The 23,710-nt window shown below is 42.2% G+C and overlaps 1 protein-coding gene across 3 annotated transcripts in view; it reads right to left on the bottom strand.

Annotated features, from left to right (window-relative positions):
- Window positions 1–841: 841 nt before the first annotated feature.
- The window catches only part of PLIN2 (perilipin 2), a 63,546-nt gene continuing 40,677 nt past the window's right edge, over window positions 842–23,710 (bottom strand). Inside the window, exons 1-9 of one of the 3 annotated variants that reach the window (XM_057420232.1) lie at window positions 18,125–18,172; window positions 16,131–16,188; window positions 15,859–16,054; window positions 13,807–13,889; window positions 13,010–13,291; window positions 12,413–12,601; window positions 11,547–11,681; window positions 10,561–10,851; window positions 842–2,135 (exon numbers count right to left, since the gene is read on the bottom strand). In XM_057420232.1, the coding sequence (XP_057276215.1) occupies window positions 2,001–2,135; window positions 10,561–10,851; window positions 11,547–11,681; window positions 12,413–12,601; window positions 13,010–13,291; window positions 13,807–13,889; window positions 15,859–16,054; window positions 16,131–16,160 (1,341 nt within the window). In that variant the 5' untranslated portion in view covers window positions 16,161–16,188; window positions 18,125–18,172 and the 3' untranslated portion in view covers window positions 842–2,000. Of the gene's footprint in view, window positions 2,136–10,560; window positions 10,852–11,546; window positions 11,682–12,412; window positions 12,602–13,009; window positions 13,292–13,806; window positions 13,890–15,858; window positions 16,055–16,130; window positions 16,267–18,124; window positions 18,173–23,710 lie in introns of those variants that run through there. The other 2 variants (XM_057420242.1, XM_057420224.1) reach the window with 2 other exon arrangements.

Genomic DNA, 23,710 nt, shown 5'->3' with positions numbered 1-23,710 from the left:
GCCAGCCCCGCCCCCCCGCGGGAGGCCCAAACGCCGCGAGACCTGCCGCCAACCCCGCGGGGGCTGGAGGCTGCGCGCGTGCGCCGCCGCCGTCGCTACGGGGCCCCGCCCCGAAGGGCCGCCGAGCTGCGCGTGCAGGCCGTGGAGGGCGCCTCTCAGGAGGCGGCGGCCTGCAGAGGGCCGAGCGGGCTTTTAACCTGTAGGGTTAAATCATGGGTTCAAACTAACAGTAATGCGCATGGCGGTAAGGTCACGTAGTAGAATACAGCAAACTGCTTTTAACTTGCTGGCGTGTAGGGAACAAGGAATGTCCGGCTGACAGGGGAAGGAACATCACGGGACTGGGAACAACTAAGTAGGCAGTAAATAAGACTAAGGATGCTAGCCTTCCCGGTAACAGACTGGGACAAAATGAAAGCAGGGACATATCACACCACACTTATCATTAGGACATTGCGAGCATAGGCAAGCACTGAGTATGCTGGTGAACATCGTGAACGCAACAGGTGAGCACTGGTGAACACAGCGAGGAAGACTATTGACAACAATCTTAATGTGTAATTAGAATGCAGATATAATTAGCTCCTGGAAATCTCATGAATGTGTGAATTACTGTCTGGAAAAGCTGTAAATATGCATGAGTATGCTAAATACGTAGCTGCTAGTGGCGTTAGGTGCGCTTACCTTTGTAAAATGATCCACGTGTGCACTCGGCACTGCAATAAAGCACACCTGGGTTCTAAAACTCCCAAGTCTTAGGCAGTTTCTTCCACCGTCTTTTGCAGTAACAAACCAACCATGACGCTTAGCATGGAAAACAAGTACAACTCGCAGTGGGCTGTGTGGTTCAGATGTTTATTCCAAGGCATTTCAGTGACTACACTCCAGAGTTTCCACAACAACCAAGCATTACATGACAAGAGAGAGTGGGTGCCAACCTCGCAGCAATCCTACCCGCTGTGCAACACCTCAGTGGCTGTAGCACTGTGCAGCACCTCCGGATTTCCTGCAGTGATACCGGCAGTGCTCTGCGGAGCATCAGCCTGATTCTCAGAAAGAAACTGAACAAACCTGCTTCCAGTCTGGGTCCATTCACCCCAACTCCTACAGAAGTCACCATGTGCAACCAAGTGCAGATTCAATATTCCTTTGCAAATACTTGAGATTGTGTTTAAACATAGGAAGACCATTACTGTCACAAGAAGTATCCCTACCCTCCAATTGTCTTTATCTTTTTTCAGTTTTCTTTTGGCCCACATCTGTTTGTATCTCATTGACCTCTGTTTTTTCTTTACTTCTTACAGTCTCTTCCCCCTTTTTTTTTAACTGTCATCCTTATTTGTGACAAAACTCCTTCTTAAGCATTTACCTTATTTTAGTCTCAGGCCCCACAGATGATAACGTCAGGATGGCATGAATGTTTGCACACAGAAGGCATGTAGAGAGAAAGGGAATCCTTTCGTGCATATAGCAGTCTCGCCAAAGGCAAGCCCTAAGCTTCTAAACTCTCTAGGTACAGAGCCTAACAAAGAGAACCTGAGAGAATTTGAGACAAAGTCTCTTACCCATTCCAGCAGCAAAGAGGTAGATGCAGAAGTGCTTCTCATGTAGAATGAAAGGGGAAATTTTGTGGGCAAATACTCATCAACTCCTATTGTTGGCAGCCCTTTATGAAAAGCACTGGAGTGTTCTTATGGCTGCTGTCAGCCAGAGAACAAATCATCAACAAAGACTTGATCAGCTGGATACACTGTTAGGTTGTATCTGTTTTGTAGAATGTGAGCTTTACACTCATGCTAATGAATTAAAGTAGCATACATTCTTTACATAGAAAAAAAAAAATATATATATATATAATTTTGATGCAACTAAACCATTAGTGATCAAAAAAAATATCCCCAAAATCCCTAAACTAGGATAGGTTCATCTTCAGAAAGGAGAAATCTAAGTTAAACATGGCAGAAGTACATTGTATCAAAAAGATGTTTTTATGCTCTTCTTTATTCAGCTCTTTGCCCTGTAGTGTAAGGGCCATTTGTGCGTGAAAAGTCTTGCTGATCATCTTCATCCAAATCCAGAATGTTTGGGATATCATCTGACTCTGAAGACAGGTCTGTAATAGTGAAATCTGGAACCTGCATAGGAATGAAATCTCAATCAATTTAAAAGTAAAACTAAATAAATTTGTGCAGTATTCCTCACTGAATTCAGGAGGCAAAGATGCTTAGCATCTCTAGAAATCAGACCCAGAATGCTGAATAGAGAGTGAAATATGCTCAGCCATATAACAATCACATAGCATTCAGGCAGACCATACAGTACACAAGATGCAGATCAGCTGCTTAGAATACAGGATTTTATAGTAGAGATCGAACAGAGTTTAACTTGGTGGAGTGTATTTAGTGAAATCGGCCACTAGAAAATTAAGAAAGGAAGTTTTAAAATGTATTTTGCCTTTCTTCTTTCCTTGGGAGCAACGAGCAGCATTCAAAGGAACTTGTCCTGAGGAGCTTGATAATAGATAGCTGTGTACTGTTCTGCCTGTCTACCACATCACACCGTTCCTGAGGAAACAAGTATCTGGAACTGCAATCCCACTCTGTCCTCTGATTTAACCGTATGTACAGTATTCTGCACTGTTAAGCAGCACCAGATTTCAGGAATTGCCAGAGACATTAGTGGATACACGGTTGTTACACACTTCTAAAAATGTTGACTAAGACACTTAGAAGCTTAAGTCCCAACCTTTAAGTCCTTTTAGTAGGACTTAGATTACTTAGGCACTTCTGAAAAATGGGATATAATTAAGCAATTTACTCATATCCAAATGTTTGGGTTTTTTTCTCCAAGTGAAAAATACTTTTATCCATAGTTTGATTCATGGTTAGCTTTAATGTTGATGTGACATACTTGGAGCCAGGCACAGTGTCAGCACATAACAACTGCTGCAAGCAGACAGGACTTTGGTTCTGCATGCACAAAAAAGCAGCAGCTTGAAGAGGCTTCTAGGCATTTGTGTAACTTAAGCTCAGTGTTGACTGGAGAAACAGTTTTAATCCATTTCCTTACTGCAAAATACCTTGCTTATGACTATTTTTATGAAAGACAGTATGCAAGACAAATTTATGCTTTGCCTGCTATGAAGACATGTCAGAAGAACAGAGAGCGCATCAAAGGATAAAGGGATTACTGTTTCAGCTATCAGGTTGTAGACTGCAATCACTCATTCAGTTTCTGAGAGAGTAACTACTTACAGGGCACTAGGTACTTAGAAATATTAAGCAAAATATTAAAGCTAAGCTGTAGAAGAATTTAAGCAGCATGTCACTCATCAGGTGCTAATGTAAATGCAATGAAATAAAAGATCACTTTGAGAACCTAAGCTTGATCAAAATGAGATCAGTAATTTCCTAAAAAATTAAAAGGCCCTAGGAGCAGGGGAAGCACATCTTTCTACCAGCAAGAATTGTCTCGCATCTTTCTGATTACGGCAGTTTACCTAGAACTCTAGTACACTTAAAGAAATCAGTTTTCCCACTATCAGCACATGACCCGCTATTTCCTACTGCAGTACAAATGAGGGTATCTTTACAAAACTAAAGCCAAGTAGTCCCTATGCAAACTCATTTAAAAATGTGTCCAAATAAATGGTTTAAATAAATCAGTTTATTCTCTGTTTACACTGAGCAGGGCATGAGACCATGTTCAGTAACAGTGTCTGACCAGATGTAACTTCCACTATATCCTAGGTTTAAGACACTTCCATTACTTAAATACATGTTGTTCCTACTGACAACAGGATATCTCTCAAATAGAAGTTTGTGCTTTCTTATCTACTTAATGCACACGTATTTTTAACATAGTAGTAAGATGTTTATAACCATGAAAAAATTTCAAACTGAAGTGTTTCTGTCAGCTTCAGAGTAAAACAGTGTTGATGGCAGTAAGTTTTCTCTTAGTTTTGAACATGCTAAATAGTGTTAGAATAGCATCAGTTTAACTAAAACAATGCACAACCCTTGGTGTTAAGGGCTTGCATAGGTAAAGGACCTCCTCTTGCATACCACTTTTCACAGTTGATAGGAAGTTGAAACAAAGCAGTAGGTCAATTCTTGCAACAAAGAATAAGGCTAGATATGACTCTGTGCCATTTCTCCATAAGATGCAGTTAGATCATTTATACTGAATAGCATAAAACTTGCAAAATCTTTGCACTTAGTGCAAAACATACTTCAGTGTTTTGCTGTTTTCATATACAAATGTTGATGGCAATAATAACCTAACTTAAATCAATATTTTGCTTGGTTAATATATTTTCAGAACTGAGCTACCAGAAATTTGAGAGATGGTTCTTATTCTGCGTTATTCCAGAACATGCAGTTATTTTTAGTCATCAGAGACTGTAGTATCCAAAAGATGAAGTTTCCATCTTAGTATGAAAAGAAATGCATTTAACAAAACACTCTGCACAAAACCTCCAGCAAGCTGCTGCACGTAAGACTTTCTGACGCAAATGACCAACAGATCATACTTAAAAAATAAGTTAGGTTCCATTTCCTCTTTTTAATTAGATGGCTTAGATAAGCTTTTGGATGGTTTTTTTTTTGTGTGATATTTAGGTTTGGTTTCTGTTATTTGCTTGTTTTAATAAAAAATAAAGAGAAATAATTCATCAGTTGTTTTCAAAACCTTTAACCTATTTTAGTAGCTGTATGGTATTACTGTAAGTTACAGTTTGGTAAGGGTTATTGCAAAGAAGTCATCTGAAGGAATGGGAGAGATTTCAAATGCTTTGAACTGTTCCCTATTTCAGGCAAACTAGCTATACCTCTGCACTTCCAGTCCTTATAAGAATTTCATAATTTGGATTTGTCCAATGTGTACATTGCTATATTAAGCTTATGAAACTTTTATACCATATGGAGATGTTTACAAATGCTTATATTTAAAACTTCTGTGCCAAAATTTTTGTAGTAATGATAGTTGTTCTCTGTTAAGTTAGGCTGGAAAGGGGAAGTTTCAACTAGCATGAATGAGTAACGAGTGGTGTCCCTCAGGGATCGGTGTTGGGACAGGTCTTGTTTAACATCTTTGTCGCTGACATGGACAGTGGGATTGAGTGCGCCCTCAGCAAGTTTGCCGATGACACCAAGCTCTGTGGTTCGGTTGATACCCTGGAGGGAAGGAATGCCATCCAGAGGGACCTTGACATGCTTGTGAGGTGGGCTGATGCCAACCTCATGAAGTTTAACCATGCCAAGTGCAAGGTCCTACACCTGGGTCAGAGCAATCCCAGGCACAGCTACAGGTTGGGCAAAGAAGAGATTCAGAGCAGCCCAGAGGAGAAGGACTTGGGGGTGTTGGTTGATGAGAAAATGAACATGGGCCGGCTTCAGTGTGCACTCCCAGCCCAGAAAGCCAACTGTATCCTGGGCTGCATCAAAAGGAGCGTGACCAGCAGGCCGAAGGAGGTGATCCTGCCCCTCTACTCTGCACTTGTGAGACCTCACCTGGAGTATTGTGTGCAGTTCTGGTGTCCTCAGCATAAAAAGGACATGGAACTGTTGGAACAAGTCCAGAGAAGGGCCACGAGGATGATCAGGGGACTGGAGCACCTCCTGTATGAAGACAGGCTGAGGAAGTTGGGGCTGTTCAGCCTGGAGAAGAGAAAGCTGCGTGGAGACCTCATAGCAGCCTTCCAGTATCTGAAGGGGGCCTATAGGGATGCTGGGGAGGGATTCTTCATTAGAGACTGTAGTGATAGGACAAGGGGTAATTGGTTAAAACTTAAACGGGGGAAGTTTAGATTGGATATAAGGAGGAAATTCTTTCCTGTTAGGGTGGTGAGGCACTGGAATAGGTTGCCCTGGGAGGTTGTGAATGCTCCATCCCTGGCAGTGTTCAAGACCACGATGGACAAGGCCTTGGGCGAGGTGGTTTAGCGTGAGGTGTCCCTGCCCATGGCAGGGGGGTTGGAACTTGATGATCTTAAGGTCCTTTCCAACCCTAACTATTCTATGATTCTATGATTTTTGAGTGATCTTCTAAAGAGAATACCTTACCAGTGATAATTATTTCTTTAGTATTCTATCTTTTACCATCCCAGTTTTTGTGTAACTATCAGCCTTTGACACTGTTCCATTTCATCTAGTTTATCTGCCTTGCTGCAAATAGGACCAACTATTTCCTGTAATTTTCAACATATCTGGTCTTACCTTTTTTAAAAGATGCCAGAGAGACTTCACAGCCTTCTAGCCCAAGCTATATCCTCAAAAGTGGTTTTGGACTAAAAGCACACAAATTTCTGTGCAGTGTATCTGAACTGTTTTGACACATGCAATTCCAGAGAAACCAGTAAGATGGCAACAAAAATTTAAGAGCAGGCTCTTGTTCTGATATTACAGAATCACAAAATCAACCAGGTTGGAAAAGACCTTCAAGATCGTCAAGCCCAACCATTCCCCACCACTGCCAAGGCCACCGCTAAACCGTGTCACTAAAGTTTTCCTCCATTTGAGAGTTTTCAGCAGTTACTAAAGATGTACTTCAGCTTCAGCCACTGTGGCAAAAAAAAATGCCAAGATGCTTTTGGAAGGTGCCACATAATTCTTGCCTCCAGCAGGTATTTTAGTAGACACTCTAACTACGCTAGATAAAAATACCACATTTTGTGTCCTGGTTTCAGCTGGGATAAAGTTAGTTTTCTTCCTAGTAGCTGGTGCAGTGCTGTGTTTTGGCTTTAGCCTGAGAACAATGCTGGTAACACACCGAGGTTTTAGCTGTTGCTTAGTAGTGCTTCCCCTGATCAACAGCTTTCAGTCTCATGCTCTGCCAGTGAGGAGGGACACGAGAAGCCAGGAGGGAGCAGAGACAGGACACCTGACCCAAACTAGCCAAAGGGGTATTCCATACCACAGTACATCATGCCCAGTATATAAACTGTGGGGAGTCACCCGAAAGGGAGCAAGTGCTGCTCAGGTCAGGCTGGGTATCGGTCAGCGGGTGATGAGCAATTGCACTGTGCATAACTGCTAAGATTTTGTGGTTAGGTTTTCTTTTCCTCCTTTCCCATTCTTAGCTTTATATTCTCTCCTCTTGTTATTTCTCATATAATTATTACTATTACTATATTGTATTTTATTTTAGTTACTGGACTGTTCTCATATCAACCCATGGGGTTTACCCCAATTCTTTTCCCTATCCCACCCAGGGAAGGAGGTGGAGGGTGAGTGAGCAGCTAGTGCTGAGTTGCTGCTGGGTTTAAACCATGACATTTTGGCTGTAGTCTAGGGATATGCTATACTAAATGACCAGCAAGAAGATATCCCTGCAAACTATAGTTACAGTTCAGTTTAAACAGTCAATACTGTCCTTGTTAGGAGTCTAATGATTTCAAACCAGAGACTTTTAGTCAATATAATAAGCCAAGAACATACCAGTTTGCTGTTACACAGACCTCTTTCTCTCCAAGCAAGAGTTCCTAATTCTATTGAGGGGTAGAATAAAAAAATTATACTTTCATTGCAGGGGAAGGGAGAGGGGATCCAACAAATAACTGCACACCATAATAGCATGGTAAAGGAACCCGAGTACAGCATTTTGGTACAACAGACTATTAGCCCAACCATTAGGTAAGCATTTAAGCAGGCATTCCTCTGATTCCTCTGGTTGGGGCCACCAGCTGTCAGAAGGCATGAAGTAACTGAACATAGAAGCCACCCAACAGCACATAGTGAAGGAGAAAAGATTTGAAGGTCTAGGCTAGTATCAGTTTTTTATGCTTTCTACTTCATCTGCTTGCTGATAGTTAGTAAATCTGGTCAGTCACCCAAGAAAGCACAAACCCGTAGTGCAACTTAAGGCAGAGCAGAGAGATGTATTGCTTTCGTATTAACATTAGATGGCGCCATCAAAAGATAGTGAACAGTTTTGAGTATCGTACTTGATTACCTCAAAGCTAAGGCCCATAGCCATCAGATTTTAAAATATATGTAAGAATGGGTATTCTTTGATCTGCCAGCTGCTCTCAGACCTGATTAGAGGTGCTAAGGAAAAGAACTGGACTACAACTGTGGATGCATTCTATAAATTCTATTACAAAGAGAGATAAATTATATTCTTCTGCTGGACTCATTCAGTAGATACATGAACAGAATTAACTGTTGAAAGAATTCCAGAAGCATTAACTCATGATTTAGCTGGAAAGAAGTATCTCACTGTCTCATGCTAATGTCACTTCAAACAACAGCCTTACAAAACTCAAGTATTTAAAGGCAGAAATTACAGAATTGATTATCTGTAATCTGCTCTTGTTAGTTTGGTTTTGTTTGGGTTTTTTTAACATAGTGCTTAAAACAGTCTTCCTAACATGTCTAGCTAACTTTGACAGCTAAGCAAGGCCTCTCACGTTAAAAGACTAGACTACATCTGGTTTGCTTTAGTGCCCACACTGTGCCAGGTGGAGGTACCGTTAAGGAATTATTCTAAAGTTTTGGGAAAAAGTGCTCTACCTGCCAGGGACTGACACCTTTCTGAATCCCATTAGAGCAAGTGCAAATGAGAGAAAAAACCTGAATACCACAGCTGAGATGTTCTGCTGATACAAAACAGTACAGTTAAACTATAATCTTTAAAGCTATGTCAAGGTAAACTGTTTTTCTTACCAGACACTACCCAACCACCAGGAACTCAAATAAAGAGCCACAAAATCAGGTTTTAACCTGACTCTCTACATCCATCAGAAGACAGTGGCTTGAATATTAAGCTCAAAGGGCAACTGTAGGACCAAACAGTGACCTTTTTTGAAAATGGTGGCCAGCACGGCTACACTAAATGATTGAAACTCAAGAGATGCACAGGGTGTGCATTAAGAGTACAGACACAACTTACCTGCACAGCCCTAAACCAAGAAAGCTTATTTCTTAGTGACTATAATTCTCTTTCAGGGAAGGGATTTCACTTCCACCTAAGTAGCTGAGTGTTAACGTAAGTTAGTCACTCAAGTTCAAAAGAGGGTAAATGAAGTTAACCAGGTTAAAACTGGCATCTGCAGCTGAGGCATATGTACTGCTTATAAGGAACCAACAGCCTCATGCACACAGAACACCCACTGTGAAGGCAGGACAAGGTTGTGTTTTGTTTTTTTTTTTATCCATATCCTTCTCAATATCAGAATATCCATCAGCTTGCAGCTTAGGTCATCATTAAAGGTAGGTAATAGCAAGCACCACAAAAGCAGCAGTAAAGCTAAGACTCTGAATTGAAGGATGCACAGGAACTCAAAGGGAAAAGGGAAGTGTTGCAGCCGTATCTTACCTATATAGGCATACGCACACACACAGACACAAACACATTTTTAATGCATGTCTACTTCATCTGCATTTCAAGCTTGCTTTCAGCTGGACCCAAGTTGAAGGGGTCACAGAACAGCAAGTTACATTTGTTTTAAATGTCAGTGAAATGGAGACAGGCTTTGGCTACTGAAGCATTTATTACTAACATACAAAATCAATTTAAAAAAAAAAAAAAGACAAAGACAGCTACAACAAAACTACAACCCACACAACAGCAGGCACCGGGGTACAAACAGCATGAATCTTGCTTTTATATTGAATTAAAAAAAAAATACATAAACCAACAAGTGTTGATAATGATTTGGTCAGTGTCTAGAACAGGCTCCTCAGGGAAGTGGTAATGGCATCAAGCCCATCAGGATTCAAAGAGCATCTGGACATCTTAGTCATATAATTTATTTTAGGTAGTCCTGCAAGAAGCAGGGAGTTATACTCCGTGTTCCTTATGGGTCCCTTCCAACTGGAGATATTCTATGATTTGTGATCAGGTTACCGTATTATACAATTGTGAAGTTTATATAGTGAATTTTAACACTGCCACAGCATTTAAGTTAACTCCAGCTGACTAATTCAGAAACCCCACTTTCAGCTTTGGAATTATGCACCTAGGGAACTTTTGTAATGAATTGTGTAGCAGCAGAATTTGAGAGTCAGATTCATAACAGTTAAATGTGTGATCTGCAACAAACATGAAATTTAAGCATACCTAGCTGGATTGCAGGGCTTTTAAAAGCATTTCGTAGTAAGGCTTACACATCATCCTGGTACAGATTAAGCAACAAAGCAAATGCTTTTAACTATGGTAGGTTTCATTTAGACTAATGGTATTAATATCATTAATAAGCAGGGCAAGGTTTCTTAACTTGAAAAACAAGGCATCTTGACAACTGTAAGCTGCCCATATCTAGGCACTTGAGACAGACTGAGTTTTTAGAGTGGGCTGTATTGTCCCATGTAGTTTAGCTATGTGTAATAGTATCCTTTTTCTGAATCATTTCCCCCACTCTATGGATTTTTCTCCAAGGCTTTTTTGACAGCTACACTTGCTAAGGCCACTTGTTTTGTCAGCCAGCAGAGTAGATGCACGCTGTACAGTTTATTCATTAGTGAGTTCAGGCTGTTTGTCTTTCTGGCTGGAATTTTTCTCCCCTTCACTTTTGCTCTCAGCATGCTGAATGCCAGGCAGTTGTGGGTAAAAGGGACCTACCAGCCAGTTGAGCGGTGTGTTGTTTACAAGATAATCCATCACATCATCCAGAGACTCCTTCATTTTCTTCAGCTGTCCTTTGCTAGTGGCAAGAAAGCTGTCTGATAATTCTTGGAAGGAAGATGCAGACAGAAAACTCTGGTAGACATCACCTGCCATTGACCCAACACTGTAAACCTGATCCTGCACATTCTGTGGTAGCCCCTGTAGGCTTGAAACCAGTGTGAGGCAGGTGGTCTGAAGCTGCTGAGTGAGGCTCCGTGCTATAGCTAGAGTTCTTGACTCAATAAGCTAGAAACAAAAAGCATAATGACGTATTAGTATCTTTTTATGACTCTAGGAGCTTTATGTGGTTCAAGATATATAAAGAATCAAAGTAAAGGGGATGTACATAAAATAAAGCTATAGCAGATAATAAAACAGGTCTTTAGTGTGAAAAGTCAAAGACTCTCAGGTACTTCATATTTCTTCAAAGCTCAAGTACTTTGCAAATCAGAAACATTGGTAGTTTCCACCCAGCAACAGACAGGTAAGCTCTTGTTTCAACTCTGGATGACAAGTCACAAAAGGCAACTACATTCTAATCAATAAGTCACTATCTAAAGCTACACGTAAGACTCAGTGAGCCTTTGCCTAAGACTGCTTTATGCTGAAAAACTTATTTCTGGTCTGGCCATATCAGTGAGCAAGTCCTAGCTGATCAAGATATGCATATCCCAACACAGGTTCACATGCTAAACAGGATGAGCATTCTCTTGGAAAGAGAATGAACATCAGAGTGTTGGCAGGAAGTAGACATATTTAAGAGTCTGGGTGTCCCCTACTATTCATAGCAATCACTAGTCAGTTGCCCTGAGCTTCAGCATTCATATTCCACATGTGCATAAGCTTCTGTGCTATTAAGATGCTATGCGCTTTGGGCACTGTTAATTTGCTGCTTCCTTGACAGTATATGATCCATTTATTTCTAGCTTAACTCTCTTTACCTCAGCGCTCTGAAGTTCATCACCATCATTTTGGCCTGTGTTTTTCTTCCATTCTGCCCAGGATTGATACAGCTTTTCCTGAGCATCAAGAAGTTTCTGATTGGCACTATTCATGTTCTTTCTGGCATAGTCGATCTGAAATACAGCCAAATGAAGAAGTAAAAAGCAGTCTAAACAGTTCCATTAGGGCCACCTTCCCTTACTGGCTTTGTAACTGCCTTTTTAAATGCTTCAAAAGTTCAGCACAGAAAACTTCGGAGAATATAACAGTGCGTTCCTTCTCTTCAAAGGAGAAAACTAGAAGCCGTTTTGAAATCACATGTAGTGCTGCATCAACTATTTTCCCTCTCCCCCACTAGCATACTATTCAAGGATTTGAAAGCATATAGAAGGCTGTAACTCTTTAGGTACAGTTTGTACTGTACATTGTTAGAGTAAGACTACTGAAATACCCAAGAATGCCCAAAGATACCCACAGCAAGAAAAGCAAGGCATGAGGACTGTAATTTTATTAATAAGAACTTAAAAGACTGAAGCATTTCTAAATTGCAAGGCACTTTTTTCACTGAACTAAGTCTGTTAAACCCAGCACTCTAAAACAGCAATATATTGTTCAATATGTTACTTCTATTTCTGCAGTGCTTAAATTTACATGCAATATCTAGTTAGTTTACAGCTCAGCCCAATTTAGGACCTCTCATGGATGATAGTGAAAAGCACTGAACAGGAAATGCTTTATACTTAGAAAATGCATTTGGTGCGATAGTGCGACTTCTGGTTTTCCTATGCCTATTTTTGCCATTTTATGCTGGACTCAAAGTATGCCAACATTTGCTTTTTATACCTCAAGTGAAAACTAAACTTACCAGATTAACAGTGTGGTGGAGCTGAGAGATGGTCTCCTGGCTCTTCTGCTTAGCATCACTGACTTTGTTTAAGGCTTGTTGGTAGGCACGTGCACGGAACTTTGAGGACAGGGATCCTAGTCTAATGTAGTAGCTTGGCTTTTGAACTCCAGTTTCAAAACCTTCAACTTTTGCTGCTTCTTTCTCTAGGTATGTAGAAGGGAAGCAAATTGACTACTGGAAGAAAACTTAAAAGGTCTGAGGCCATTTAATTTGTTTAGTAACAGCTGAATACTGGACTTGTTTAGTAGTCCTCTAGCACCCGGATAGGTTGATAGATCACCATACACGGAAATTCTTACTTCTAACCTGCTTCCTTATGAATAATATGCTATTATGACCAGCAAGGCAAAAGGCAGTTTGGGAAGCACATGCCCCATTCTCCACTGTAAGTAAGTAACAAATGGGAATTTGCTTGCTTCTCTCCAATACAAGCACTAAAAAAAAAAAAAAAAACCCAAAACCCGAAAAAACTAAAACAAAAAACCAACAAACAAAAACCCCCTAAAAAAAAAAAAAAAAAAAGAAAACCACTAAGCTTGAATTAGTCTTACCTAGTTCTGCTTCTGTAAGTGGGAGATACCGGTCTACAAGGCTCTCCGATTTAGTGAGAGCACTATCCACTCCACTGCTCACCATTTGCAACACACGACTTCCCAGGACAGTGTTAATGCTGCCATTGACAACTGACTTGGTCATTTCTACACTGTCTTGCATTGCTTCTTTAGTCTTGCCCATAACTCCAGTGATTGTGTGAGCAACAGTTTCCTTGGCACCAGATACAGTGGTTGTTACAGCTTCTCTGGCTTCAACAACTACACCCTTGGCATTGGCAACAACCTGCAATAGAAAACAGTTTGATTCACTAAACATTTCCTAGTGAAAGCTACATAGTCCAGGAAATATAAATTTATGTGACAGCTTTTACAAGTATCAGTGATCCGAGAAATTCTGTCCTGAAAACATACGTACAAGATGAAACAAAATAAGGCTGCTACAAAGTGTTCAGCTCCAAACACTTAAGTGAATGTAATTCACTGCAGTAATTCAGGTACTGTTTGCTGCACACAGAGCAGGAAACAGACAAGGACTCAAATTTTTTAAAAGACACCCACCAGTGAACAGCACCTACAGACAAACAGATTTATCAAATGGTCAGCAAGGTTGTTGTTTTTTTTTTAAAAAAAAAGAGGGCTTAATGGGCTCCCAAAGGCAACAAACAATTCTACAGAAATACCTTTCACTTCATCATTGCTTCTAAGCTGTGCTCCAGGCATGAAATCTATTTTTAGTGATAACAGAAAAGAGCAAGCATAGATAACTCTGCTTAGCATGTGTACCTGGGAAGAACTTACCTTGTCAGTGGGTTGATTCAGTATAGGCAGTCTCTCCTCAATTTTGTCTAGACCTATACATGCATAGTTGTTGGCAACAACAACTAAAAAGAAATAAAAATACTTTAATTTGTTTCTTGTTTGCTTTTTTTCTCCTTAGTATAAATAACTCCATAACTCCAACCAATAATTCCTCTTGAAACAATGCTTTTAAAGTAATTTCCTCTCCCTTTCAGTGAGATTTGACACAGGAAGGCCCCAAAACAAGGCAGGTTTACAACGCCAGTGAAAAAACCTCACTTGCAGGGGGATAAAATCCATTTGATACTTTACAAACAACTGTAAGAACAAGCTAAAGCACCTGGCCTTCTGCCACTTCATGAAGCCAGCCTCCTACTTACACCAGCCTTATGACACAGTTGCCAAATTTAACCGGAAGTTGTCCTCAGTGAGAGAAAGTACAAAAGTAGCAATTGAAACTAAGTGAAAGGAGAGGAAGGTGTTGAGCAAGAAACTATGTAACCACCTCACATGTCAAGATGAGTCAGTTTAGTATTATGAAAGCTGGACTCTGCCTTGGCTATGGATTTTGGGGGTTTTTGGGTTATTTTTGTCTGTTTATTTGGTTTTTTGGGGGGCAGAGGAGGTGTTGTGCTGTTACATCATACCCATCTGTAATCAGCTGCTCAAGAAGACAGGCAACAGGTTCAGTCAGCTACCTGAATCACAGAATCCTAAGGGTTGGGAGGGACCTCAAAAGATCATCTAGTCCAACCTTCCTGCAAGAGCAGGGTAACCTAGAGTCCATCACACAGGAACTTGTCCAGGCAGGCCCTGAATATCTCCAACGTAGGAGATTCCACAACCTCCCTGGGCAACCTGTTCCAGTGATCCGTCACTCTCACAGCAAAGAAATTTTTCCTGATGTTCACATGGAACCTCCTATGCTCCAGTTTACACCCACTGCCCCTTGTCCTATCACTGGACATCACTGAAAAAAAACCTAGCTCCATCACCCCGACACCCACCCTTTACATATTTGTAAACATTGATGAGGTCACCCCTCAGTCTCCTCCAAGCTAAAGAGTCCCAGCTCCTTCAGCCTCTCCTCATAAGAGAGATGTTCCATGCCCTTAATCATCTTTGTAGCTCTGCACTGGACTCTGTCAAGCAATTCCCTGTCCTTCTTGAACTGTGAGGCCCAGAACTGGACACAATATTCCAGATGCGGCCTCACCAAGGCAGAGTAGAGGGGGAGGAGAACCTCTCTTGACCTACTAACCACACCCTTTCTAATGCACCCTAGGATGCCATTGGCCTTCTTGGCCACAAGGGCACATTGCTGGCTCATGGTCATCCTCCTATCCACCAGGACCCCCAGGTCCCTTTCCCTTCACTACTGTCCAGCAGGTCAGCCCCCAGCCTGTACTGGTACATGGGGTTGTTCTTCCCCACATGCAAGACTCTACACTTGCCCTTGTTGAATTTCATCAAGTTCCTCTCCACCCAACTCTCCAGCCTGTCCAGGTCTCACTGAATGGCAACACAGCCCTCTGGTGTGTCAGCCACTCCTCCCAGTTTAGTATCATCAGCAAACTTGCTGAGGGTACACTCAGTTCCCTCATCCAGGTTGTTGATGAAAATATTAAACAGCACTGGTCCCAGCACCGACCCTTGAGGGACTCCACTAGTCACAGACCTCCAGCTAGATTCTGCCCCATTGACCCATTCTGCCTTCTTCCTCACTACCTGATCATCAAGCCCACACTTCCTTAGCTTATCTACGAGGATGCTGTGGGAGACAATATCAAATGCCTTACTGAAATCAAGAAAAACCACATCTACCGCTCTACCATCATCCATCCACCTAGTTACTTGCTCATAGAAGGCTATAAGGTTGGTCAAACATGACTTCCCCTTGGTAAAGCCATGTTGGCTGCTCTTAATGACCCCCTCATCCTTGATATGTCTAAAGAGTACTCCAGACCGGCATGGCCATGTTAAACTGTAAATGCAACTGGATATATAAAGCAATCAGTAGAATTAAACTTAACAGCTACATCTTTGCCTTACTCTGTGGTTCCAGTTTCTGGATGATAGGCATAGCACTTGTCATGGCTACTGAAGTAATTGTCTTCACTCCTTTCTCTGCTATCTCACATACTGACTTCAGATAAGGAAAGTTATCCTTTGTAGCGCTATAAGCTGTAGACACCATGTCGTAGGTGGAGCTCACCAAGGGAAGATTGACAACCCTTGATACAACGTTCTGTTTAAAAGAGAGAGAGGTTAGTTGATACCTGTTCTGAACTAGACATAAAAAACTAAGGTGCTATCTCACATACCTGGTGTGGATCAACTGCTGCCAATGCCATTTTCTCAGGTCTTGAATCCTACACAAGTCTGTGAAAGAAACATATCTGAGTTATAGCATCCTAATACCCACTTCATGTAATCACCAGACTTTGAAACCAACAACCCTTTTCTAATCAACACCATTGATCAAGGGTATTAGGATATTCACATTCTTACACACAGGAACATTGTAGAAATTTAAAAATCCCAAACTTTGTTTACGAATTACTTTGTTCACGAATTACTTTGTTCAGTTTAGCAACACAAGTAAGACACATGCAAGAGGCAGGCTTTGAGGTACAGCAGTTCATTGCAGATTTACCAAAGAGTTAACAAACTTATTTTTCTAGAAGAAATAAACACATTTGGGCTTACCTGTTGAGGCAGGACAAAAAAGAAGGCCAGCCTTAACAAGTCACTAAAAATCTAGTTTAGAGTGTCTAAGTCAGATGACGAACCCACTATCAATATTTTTAGTCAGATTAGATCTTCTATTATCATAAGGGAGTCATGTTTCACATTTGAGTCACCATTGCTTTCTGAATCTTGAAAACGAGTGGAAGATTGAAGGGAAGTACTCATTTCAATATCCTCAGCTTAATTCTCACAAGTGACTCCACTAAAGTCAAGGAGTTAATTATTTCTAGTGCAATGCCTGATCCTGAGCTCCCTCTGCTCAGCATGTTCAAAAGTTAGCTTCCTGTAACATGGAGCACAGGACTTGCCCACTGCAGAACATTACCCTCCTTTATGCTAAATTAGTCTTAATTATTACCCATCCCACACTGAAAAAGGCTGAAGACATCAGTCATTCAACAAGCCTATGCTACTCAATTATTTTCCAACATGTATTCCCATGGAGAAAATACTAACAGGTCTCCCCATACGAACCCTATTAAAGGAGAGGGATATTGCAGTACCACATAAGGAGAACACACAGAAGCGCTCTGTCATTCTATGCATGCACATAGGCTGAACTAAATCTGTAAGAAGCACTTTTTGTGTTGGTTTTATATGACACTTAAGTTCCAGAAGAACCTGTGTAACTGAAAGCAACAAAAAGGCAAAATAAAAGCTGGTCATCAAAACAACTGTGATTTTCAAGACTTTCTGCTAGGTTTGCCAAAGAGTCAACAGCAGTATGGGAAACAAGGACAATGGCATGCTGTTAACATTTTTGCAGGCATGCTTGCACATATTAACACACACATGCCATAAGGTAATGCCTGTAATAAGATTAACCACTGTACATGGATCATACAAGCAGGTAACAGACAAGAGTTACAGCAGTTACAGAAGTTTTCTTCCTGTCTATCAAGTATTGAAATACCTCCAGAAACATGTTCCTCACACAGCAACACAACTTAGATTACCTAGAATACAACTGAATTTCACTTTGAACTGCAAAGTATGCTGTAGAACAGAAGAGACTACCAGCACAAAATAGGGAAAGAAGGAAGAGGGGCCTTTGTAAGGATAACTTATTTGTAACGTGTCCTGCAAGACCACGCACAGCGTCGGTTTGAATTTTAGTCAGTAAAATAGTGACAGAGTTAGCCTGTGAAGTTACTCCTGCTCTTAGGCAGAGAAGGCAGCTAGGATCTTGCCCCGTTTCAGAGATCCTCAGTAGTTTCAGCTCTGGCTAAAGCCTGACCCACTTCACTGGAGCCGGTGAGTGAAATACCTGAAACAAAGCCCGCGGTACTTAAGCGTATTTCAGAGACAGAAAAAGATCCTGAACAGGAAAGTGAATAAACTGAGTCTCAGACTTCATTTTTACATCCCCCCCCCGTTATGGCGTCCTGGCCGAGGCACGGCAGGAGCAACGACGGAGGCAGGGCTGCGGCCCTGCGGCAAGACGGTGCCCCGGCCGCTCCGCCGGCGGGAGACACCATATTGCCGAGTCAGCACCGCGGAGCCGAGTGCTCCCGCCGCCGCCCCGCTCTCCCCAGCGAGGGCCGAGCCAGAGCGCAGCCGTACTCACCCGGAAAATGGGGGGAACCCGCTAGCACCGACCAAACCCCGACGCTACCGCTGCCTACGAATAACGGCCGAGCCCCCGTATTTATTGGGAGAGAGTCTCCGCCCCGCCCGCCGCCGGCTCTCTCGCGAGACGAGAGAGCGTCACCGCCACGGCCATGGGACGGGACGGTACGGGGGGGGGGACGGGGCGTGGGACAGGGGTGTTCGTAGTGGCAATGGGTCTGGTCCTCGTTTAAACAATGAAATCCTAGCGCAGGAGACTGTCGTTCACCTGCTGGCTTGGAGGACAGCACTTCAGCACAAGCACAAGGACCCGAAAGAGAGGCAGAGCCAGGCTTCCGGGTGGGGTGTGCAGGCCCACAAGTAGACCAGCCAGAAACAGGTTACAGATGCTTGCGGTCTTCTCTCATGCAAACCTTTCAGCACGTCTAGTTGGAGGAAAAAAACCGGGGCAAGAGATTTAGCTGTGCTTGTCCTAAATTAACCACCTCTCCTCCTTCACCCAGCTCCTCTGCGCCAGCACTTGTCCCCTGTGGGGCTGGAACGCGAGGTGAACTGAGGTTGGGGTCAGCTGGCTCTCTGGTGGCCGGCAGCCACCCGTCCCTACGGCAGCTTTCCGCTGGGAAAGGAGCCCCCTTCTCCTCCTCCAGCGCTGCAGGCTCAATCCAGCTTGACCACAGATAATTGTCTCAGCAGGTTTGAGCATGCCTTTGGAATGCTGTAAACTTTCCTTACCCCAAAGGTGCACTTTATTTTTAGCCTATAAAGAAACAATAGTGAGGGGTATTGAAACGGCAAGGAAAAACAATTGTGGGCAAAGGTTCAAATATATATTTACAATTGTATTTAGCTTGCTGCAGTAACAGGGTGGCAGAAGAGAACAGCTTGACACAAAAGATTCAGGCCTTGAGGGTAGTCACACACTACAAACATGCAAAAACAACCAGCCGAAGATTGTACAAGTGTTTTTCCTAAAGGAAATTAGCTTCCTTCCTAGAAAAATGTAATTGTTTTAATGGGTAAAACTGACAACAAATTACCTTATCACTAAACCACAAAGACTCCTTTATGCTGTTTCTGCTTCCTAAACAAAAGTTGACCATACAAACTGTGCATTCACTTCTGCTTAAACAGACCTCTTTTTCTGCTCAACAATATGACAGGACAACAAATTCTATCAGTACAGAGCAGTACAGAAAGAAATACCGCTGTCTGCCCAGGACAGGAGAAGTCATCTTTCTTAATTGGACTGACCACCAAAAAGAGTCTGAGGGCTACCTGTAAGAAAGAGAAGACTTCCTGCAAAGCCTCAGTAGCAAACTCTGCAAGCCATCTGTTCTTATCATGTATACTCACATGCTACAGTATTCTAAAATGTCCTTTGCTTACTGTCAGATTGAGTCTGACCCTTGCTCCCACAAAGCACTATCTTCTTGCGGTGGGGGAAAGCCCATTTCAAGAAGACCTTCCCAGGATGGTTGCTCAGTTTGCTTCTGCAAAGAATTCACTTACTTTTCCATGTTCTAGAGCAGAACAAACAGAAGACTATTCCAGAATAAACCAGGAAGTTTTTCTTCTCTGAACTGCTTTATTATGCTTCTACTAGGATGCAGATCAAACTCTTTACAGGTATTCCACTGTTTTCCTCAAACTGTGTTATCTGAGACCTCCCATTTGTTTCTCATTCACAGTCATGTGTAAAACATTTAATGCACCCATAACAACCGCAAAAGTAATTAACCCCTTTTGTCAGGAGGGTCTGTATTGGGCATTTCAAAGTATTACAGGGATTTTAGTCACTAATATGCATCATTGTTATTTGTAGTACAGGAACACCTGTGGCTCACACAACAGAGGGACACTGAGGGGCTTATCCAAAATTCTGAAAAACTAGTAACTTGCCTTCTGAGAACCTTGTCTTGGTAACTGGACAGGGAGGGGGGGAGGAGAGGTACCTCATGGGTGGACCAAGTTCCTCAAATACATTAGGGAGAAGTACGGTACTGTTCAAGAGCGAAGAAGAGGAAGGCAGGACAGCATCAAGTGAAGCAGAAGTAACAGGTAACATCAAATCATGCCACACCAGCCATTGCTAAAAGAGAAAGGGAATAATAGTATTCCCAGACCTTCTTTCCATGGGGCAAAGGCAAACTTTTTAAGTCACATAAAGCATCTACTGAAAAGTTTCATTATTTCAATCTGAGTAACACATGAGCATGTTCATCCATCCAAGTCCTTTTAATTAGCCTGAATTAGGCTAATTAATCCATCCAAGTCCTTTTAATTAGCCTGAATTAGAACTGAAGTCAACCTACTTACCCTCCAGGGAAAAAAGAAAAAAAGGTATGAAATTATGGACCAGACAATGAGCATATCTATGCTCTGGTGTTTCTCTTTTAAACTCATAATATCCTCCATGACACGGGGTGGCTCACGTCTCAGGCTCACAAGCTTTGTGACATACCTCTGCTTGAGATAACAGCAATAGGTAGAATTCAGATCCTTCGGCTTTTCTTACAACCTTAGTACAGCAGGGAGGAGCAACTCTTGCTGCAGTGTCATGGCCCAGTGTGGGTTGGTGGCTTCCTGGCAGCTCGGAGCCATGGTAGCTTCCCATGGGAGTAGAAGGCCTGGAACTGGCTCCTACCACCAAAGCCAAGAGCAGTGCAGCCGCAGGCAGTCCCAGACCCAGGAACTGGGAGTCTGGTAAGCATTGGGATGGGCCAAGGCCAGGCTGAAACATCAGCCCAGGGCCCAGTAGGGCTGAGGGGAGCTAGAGACTTGCCCAGCTGTCGCACTGCTGGGGCAGGGGCTGATGGCTTCAGGGAGCTGACATGGTAGGATGGGAAAGCCCCTGGGGAGGCTGGGCAGGGATGGTACACCCTGTCAGTGCCCTCAAGGCCCTGACAGACAGTTCCAGCTGGTTGCAGGCACTTTGACTTTAACTAGGAACCTTATGAGATCAGAATAACAGCTGTTCAGTAACAAGGTGATAGAAAGGCCAAAGGGGAGAGCAGTGATAATGTCTGTAGAGACCTGGGTGGTCTGATAGACTATTCCTTTATGAACAGGTATAGTCTGTAGACTATTCCTTTATGAACAGGTATAGTCTAATATGCTGAGCCAGAGCTGACTGACAGCTAAAGTGCTAGGGTATTGGCAAGACCTGATACAAGGGTCAGCACAGACAGTAGATGGAGGGACATTCTGTGGAGTCAAAAATGAAGAAGTGACATCTATCCCAAGAGATTAAAGCTACTTTTATTTAAACAAAGGCATTCTTCCACATCAAGATAGCTAACCAGATTCTTTACTCAGTGTTCAGGATGGCAGTTTAAAGCAGTGAAGTGGGGACATGCTCTTAATCACGTTAGGAAAAACTGTTCGTGCTCTTGTCCTGCAAAGCAGAGAGCCCAGAAGGGTGGCCCATTGGAATTGCCAAGAAAGGATGTTCAGTCACAGCCTTAGGCTTTAAGGGGCTACCTCCAGCCACAGTTGGAGGCTGGAGTGAGCTAGAAGAACAAGAAACTTCTGACATGCCTTTTGTGCCTCAATTTCTTACCAGTAGCACCAGCACTGCCATAGTTCTCAGCAGTCAGGATTGCCTTAGGGACACAAAGAAAAAGAAGGTGTTCAGAGCTGTGAAAAATAGGTGATTCAGGGTCCATAACATAACCAATTCTATTGATTCTAATGGTTCCTCTAGCCTTAAAGATTTCTAATATTCAAAGCACATTTTTCTTTTCCACGTTTATAAAATTTGCTTTGTTGTGTGAAATGCAAGTGATTCTATTGAATTGGGTGTCAATGTACTTGTGTTGAGCACCCTGAAACTGTTATCTGTGAGATAGCACAGCTGTCTTTCCTCAGCTGTCTTACTTTTCCTCTTTCTTTCCAATCCCACAGTAATCCATTTCTAGATTTTGTAATCCTGCCTTGCAGGACTTGCAGCTAACTCCTTATCTACTTGAGATGTTTGTCTACCTTGCTCCTTGGATTTTGGGTTAAACTTTCTCTGTGTTCCTGTATGAAAAGCTTTCCTCTGGTCTTGGTTAAGTCAATAGTTTCCTTGCTGTGATTCACTTGGTTTTTCCTTCTCAAGTAAAGGATATCAGATTTGTGAGGCACAATCCTCCTTTTGTGAGTCCAGACTAGTTGTCTTTACAAAGAATAGCATCCTTATTCTGGACTGTCCCAAAATAAACCACTCTCACCTTTTGTTTCTGAGCAGCATGATCTGCAGGTTTTCTCTATAACATGCTCCATTTCCTCTGCAATGTACTTATCTTACTGGTGTCTTATCGTTGGCTGTTCAACTATCATTACCTCTTATTTCTTCAGCTGTAACTGAGTTAACCTGGCATCGGCTTCAAAAGAGAGGAATTGGGCAAAAGGTAGTTCTCCTCTGAATACTTGAAGAAGGCAAGCAATACTTGAAGAAGGCAAGCAAAAGTACTCTAGGTTACAGGCAGATGGGTGCTATTGCCCATGTAGTGAGTATGAACCACTCCCACAACAGCTGTGATGTGTTTAAGTAAGACAGAAGAAGAGGGAAGGGGACCCACTTGTGCTGGCTGGAAGGGAACAGGGAGTCCATTACACATACCTACATCCTGCACAGGAAATTCTTATTAATTAAGCTACTGTTGTCTATACCCCTGCCACATGTCCTCAGAACGCTAGGCAGCAACATGCTATGGTAGCTTGCAGCACCTTCAGAAAGATCACAGCAGGCCTTCAAAAATACCCAGATCCAGTTCTAGAACTAAAACTAAAGAATATATCTATTATTGCTAGGGGATAAAGAACTGCACATTAATTACAAGGATTTAAAATATGGCAATGTCATATTAAACACAGCTGAGAGCAGACGTGTAACCATAATCCACCAACTAAGGTGTCTGTGGGGGACATATCTGAAGTCATAATTTATAGCTGCCTGAAAGCTGCAACAGAAAACATTCTGCTGACCAGAGGCCAGAGAATTTTGTTCTTCAGCACTCCTGACAAGGACATGCCTTCTTCACATGCAGCAGAGGTCCTTAAAAGAGGGCATAGAGCAAGGCAATTATGGTCATTACTCATAAGTCTATGCTACTGAAAAAAAAAAAAAGCTGTCAGTTTTCAAACAGCTTTGTTCTTTCCTGAAGAAATCAGCATTCCAAAAATGCTTCTGTGTATTTATATAAAGATATGGCTTATTCTTCTTTGAGAACTTAACGCTGTTCTATCAACATTAGTCATTCTGTCACCGTTCATAATTGTCATTGGTAATAACAATGACATTTAAGAATTCTCAACATGATGCATACTGAGAGTCCCGTATAGACAGTCCTTTCAGTATTAGCCTGGTGAGTTTCACATGATTTTATTTTCAGGGAATTTAGCCAGGGTTTCTTCATTTATAACAGTAGACCTAAACCACAGGGTTTTTCCTAGACAACAGAATTGTGACATATTTGCTAGGCTGCATACAATAACAGCTATCATTTGCATTTGACAGATGCCATAGGAGCACTGAGTACAACATATTACATTGATTGTACTATGATGACATTATCAGTCTATTAAGCTACTTCAGTGCCTT

This window comes from Pezoporus wallicus, unplaced genomic scaffold (genome assembly GCF_028554395.1).
Source record: "Pezoporus wallicus isolate ANWC-B61680 ecotype Strahan unplaced genomic scaffold, APGP_CSIRO_Pwel_v1 contig_13846, whole genome shotgun sequence".
Classification (NCBI taxonomy): Eukaryota; Metazoa; Chordata; class Aves; order Psittaciformes; family Psittacidae; genus Pezoporus; species Pezoporus wallicus.
This window is presented reverse-complemented; position numbering and strand designations above follow the sequence as displayed.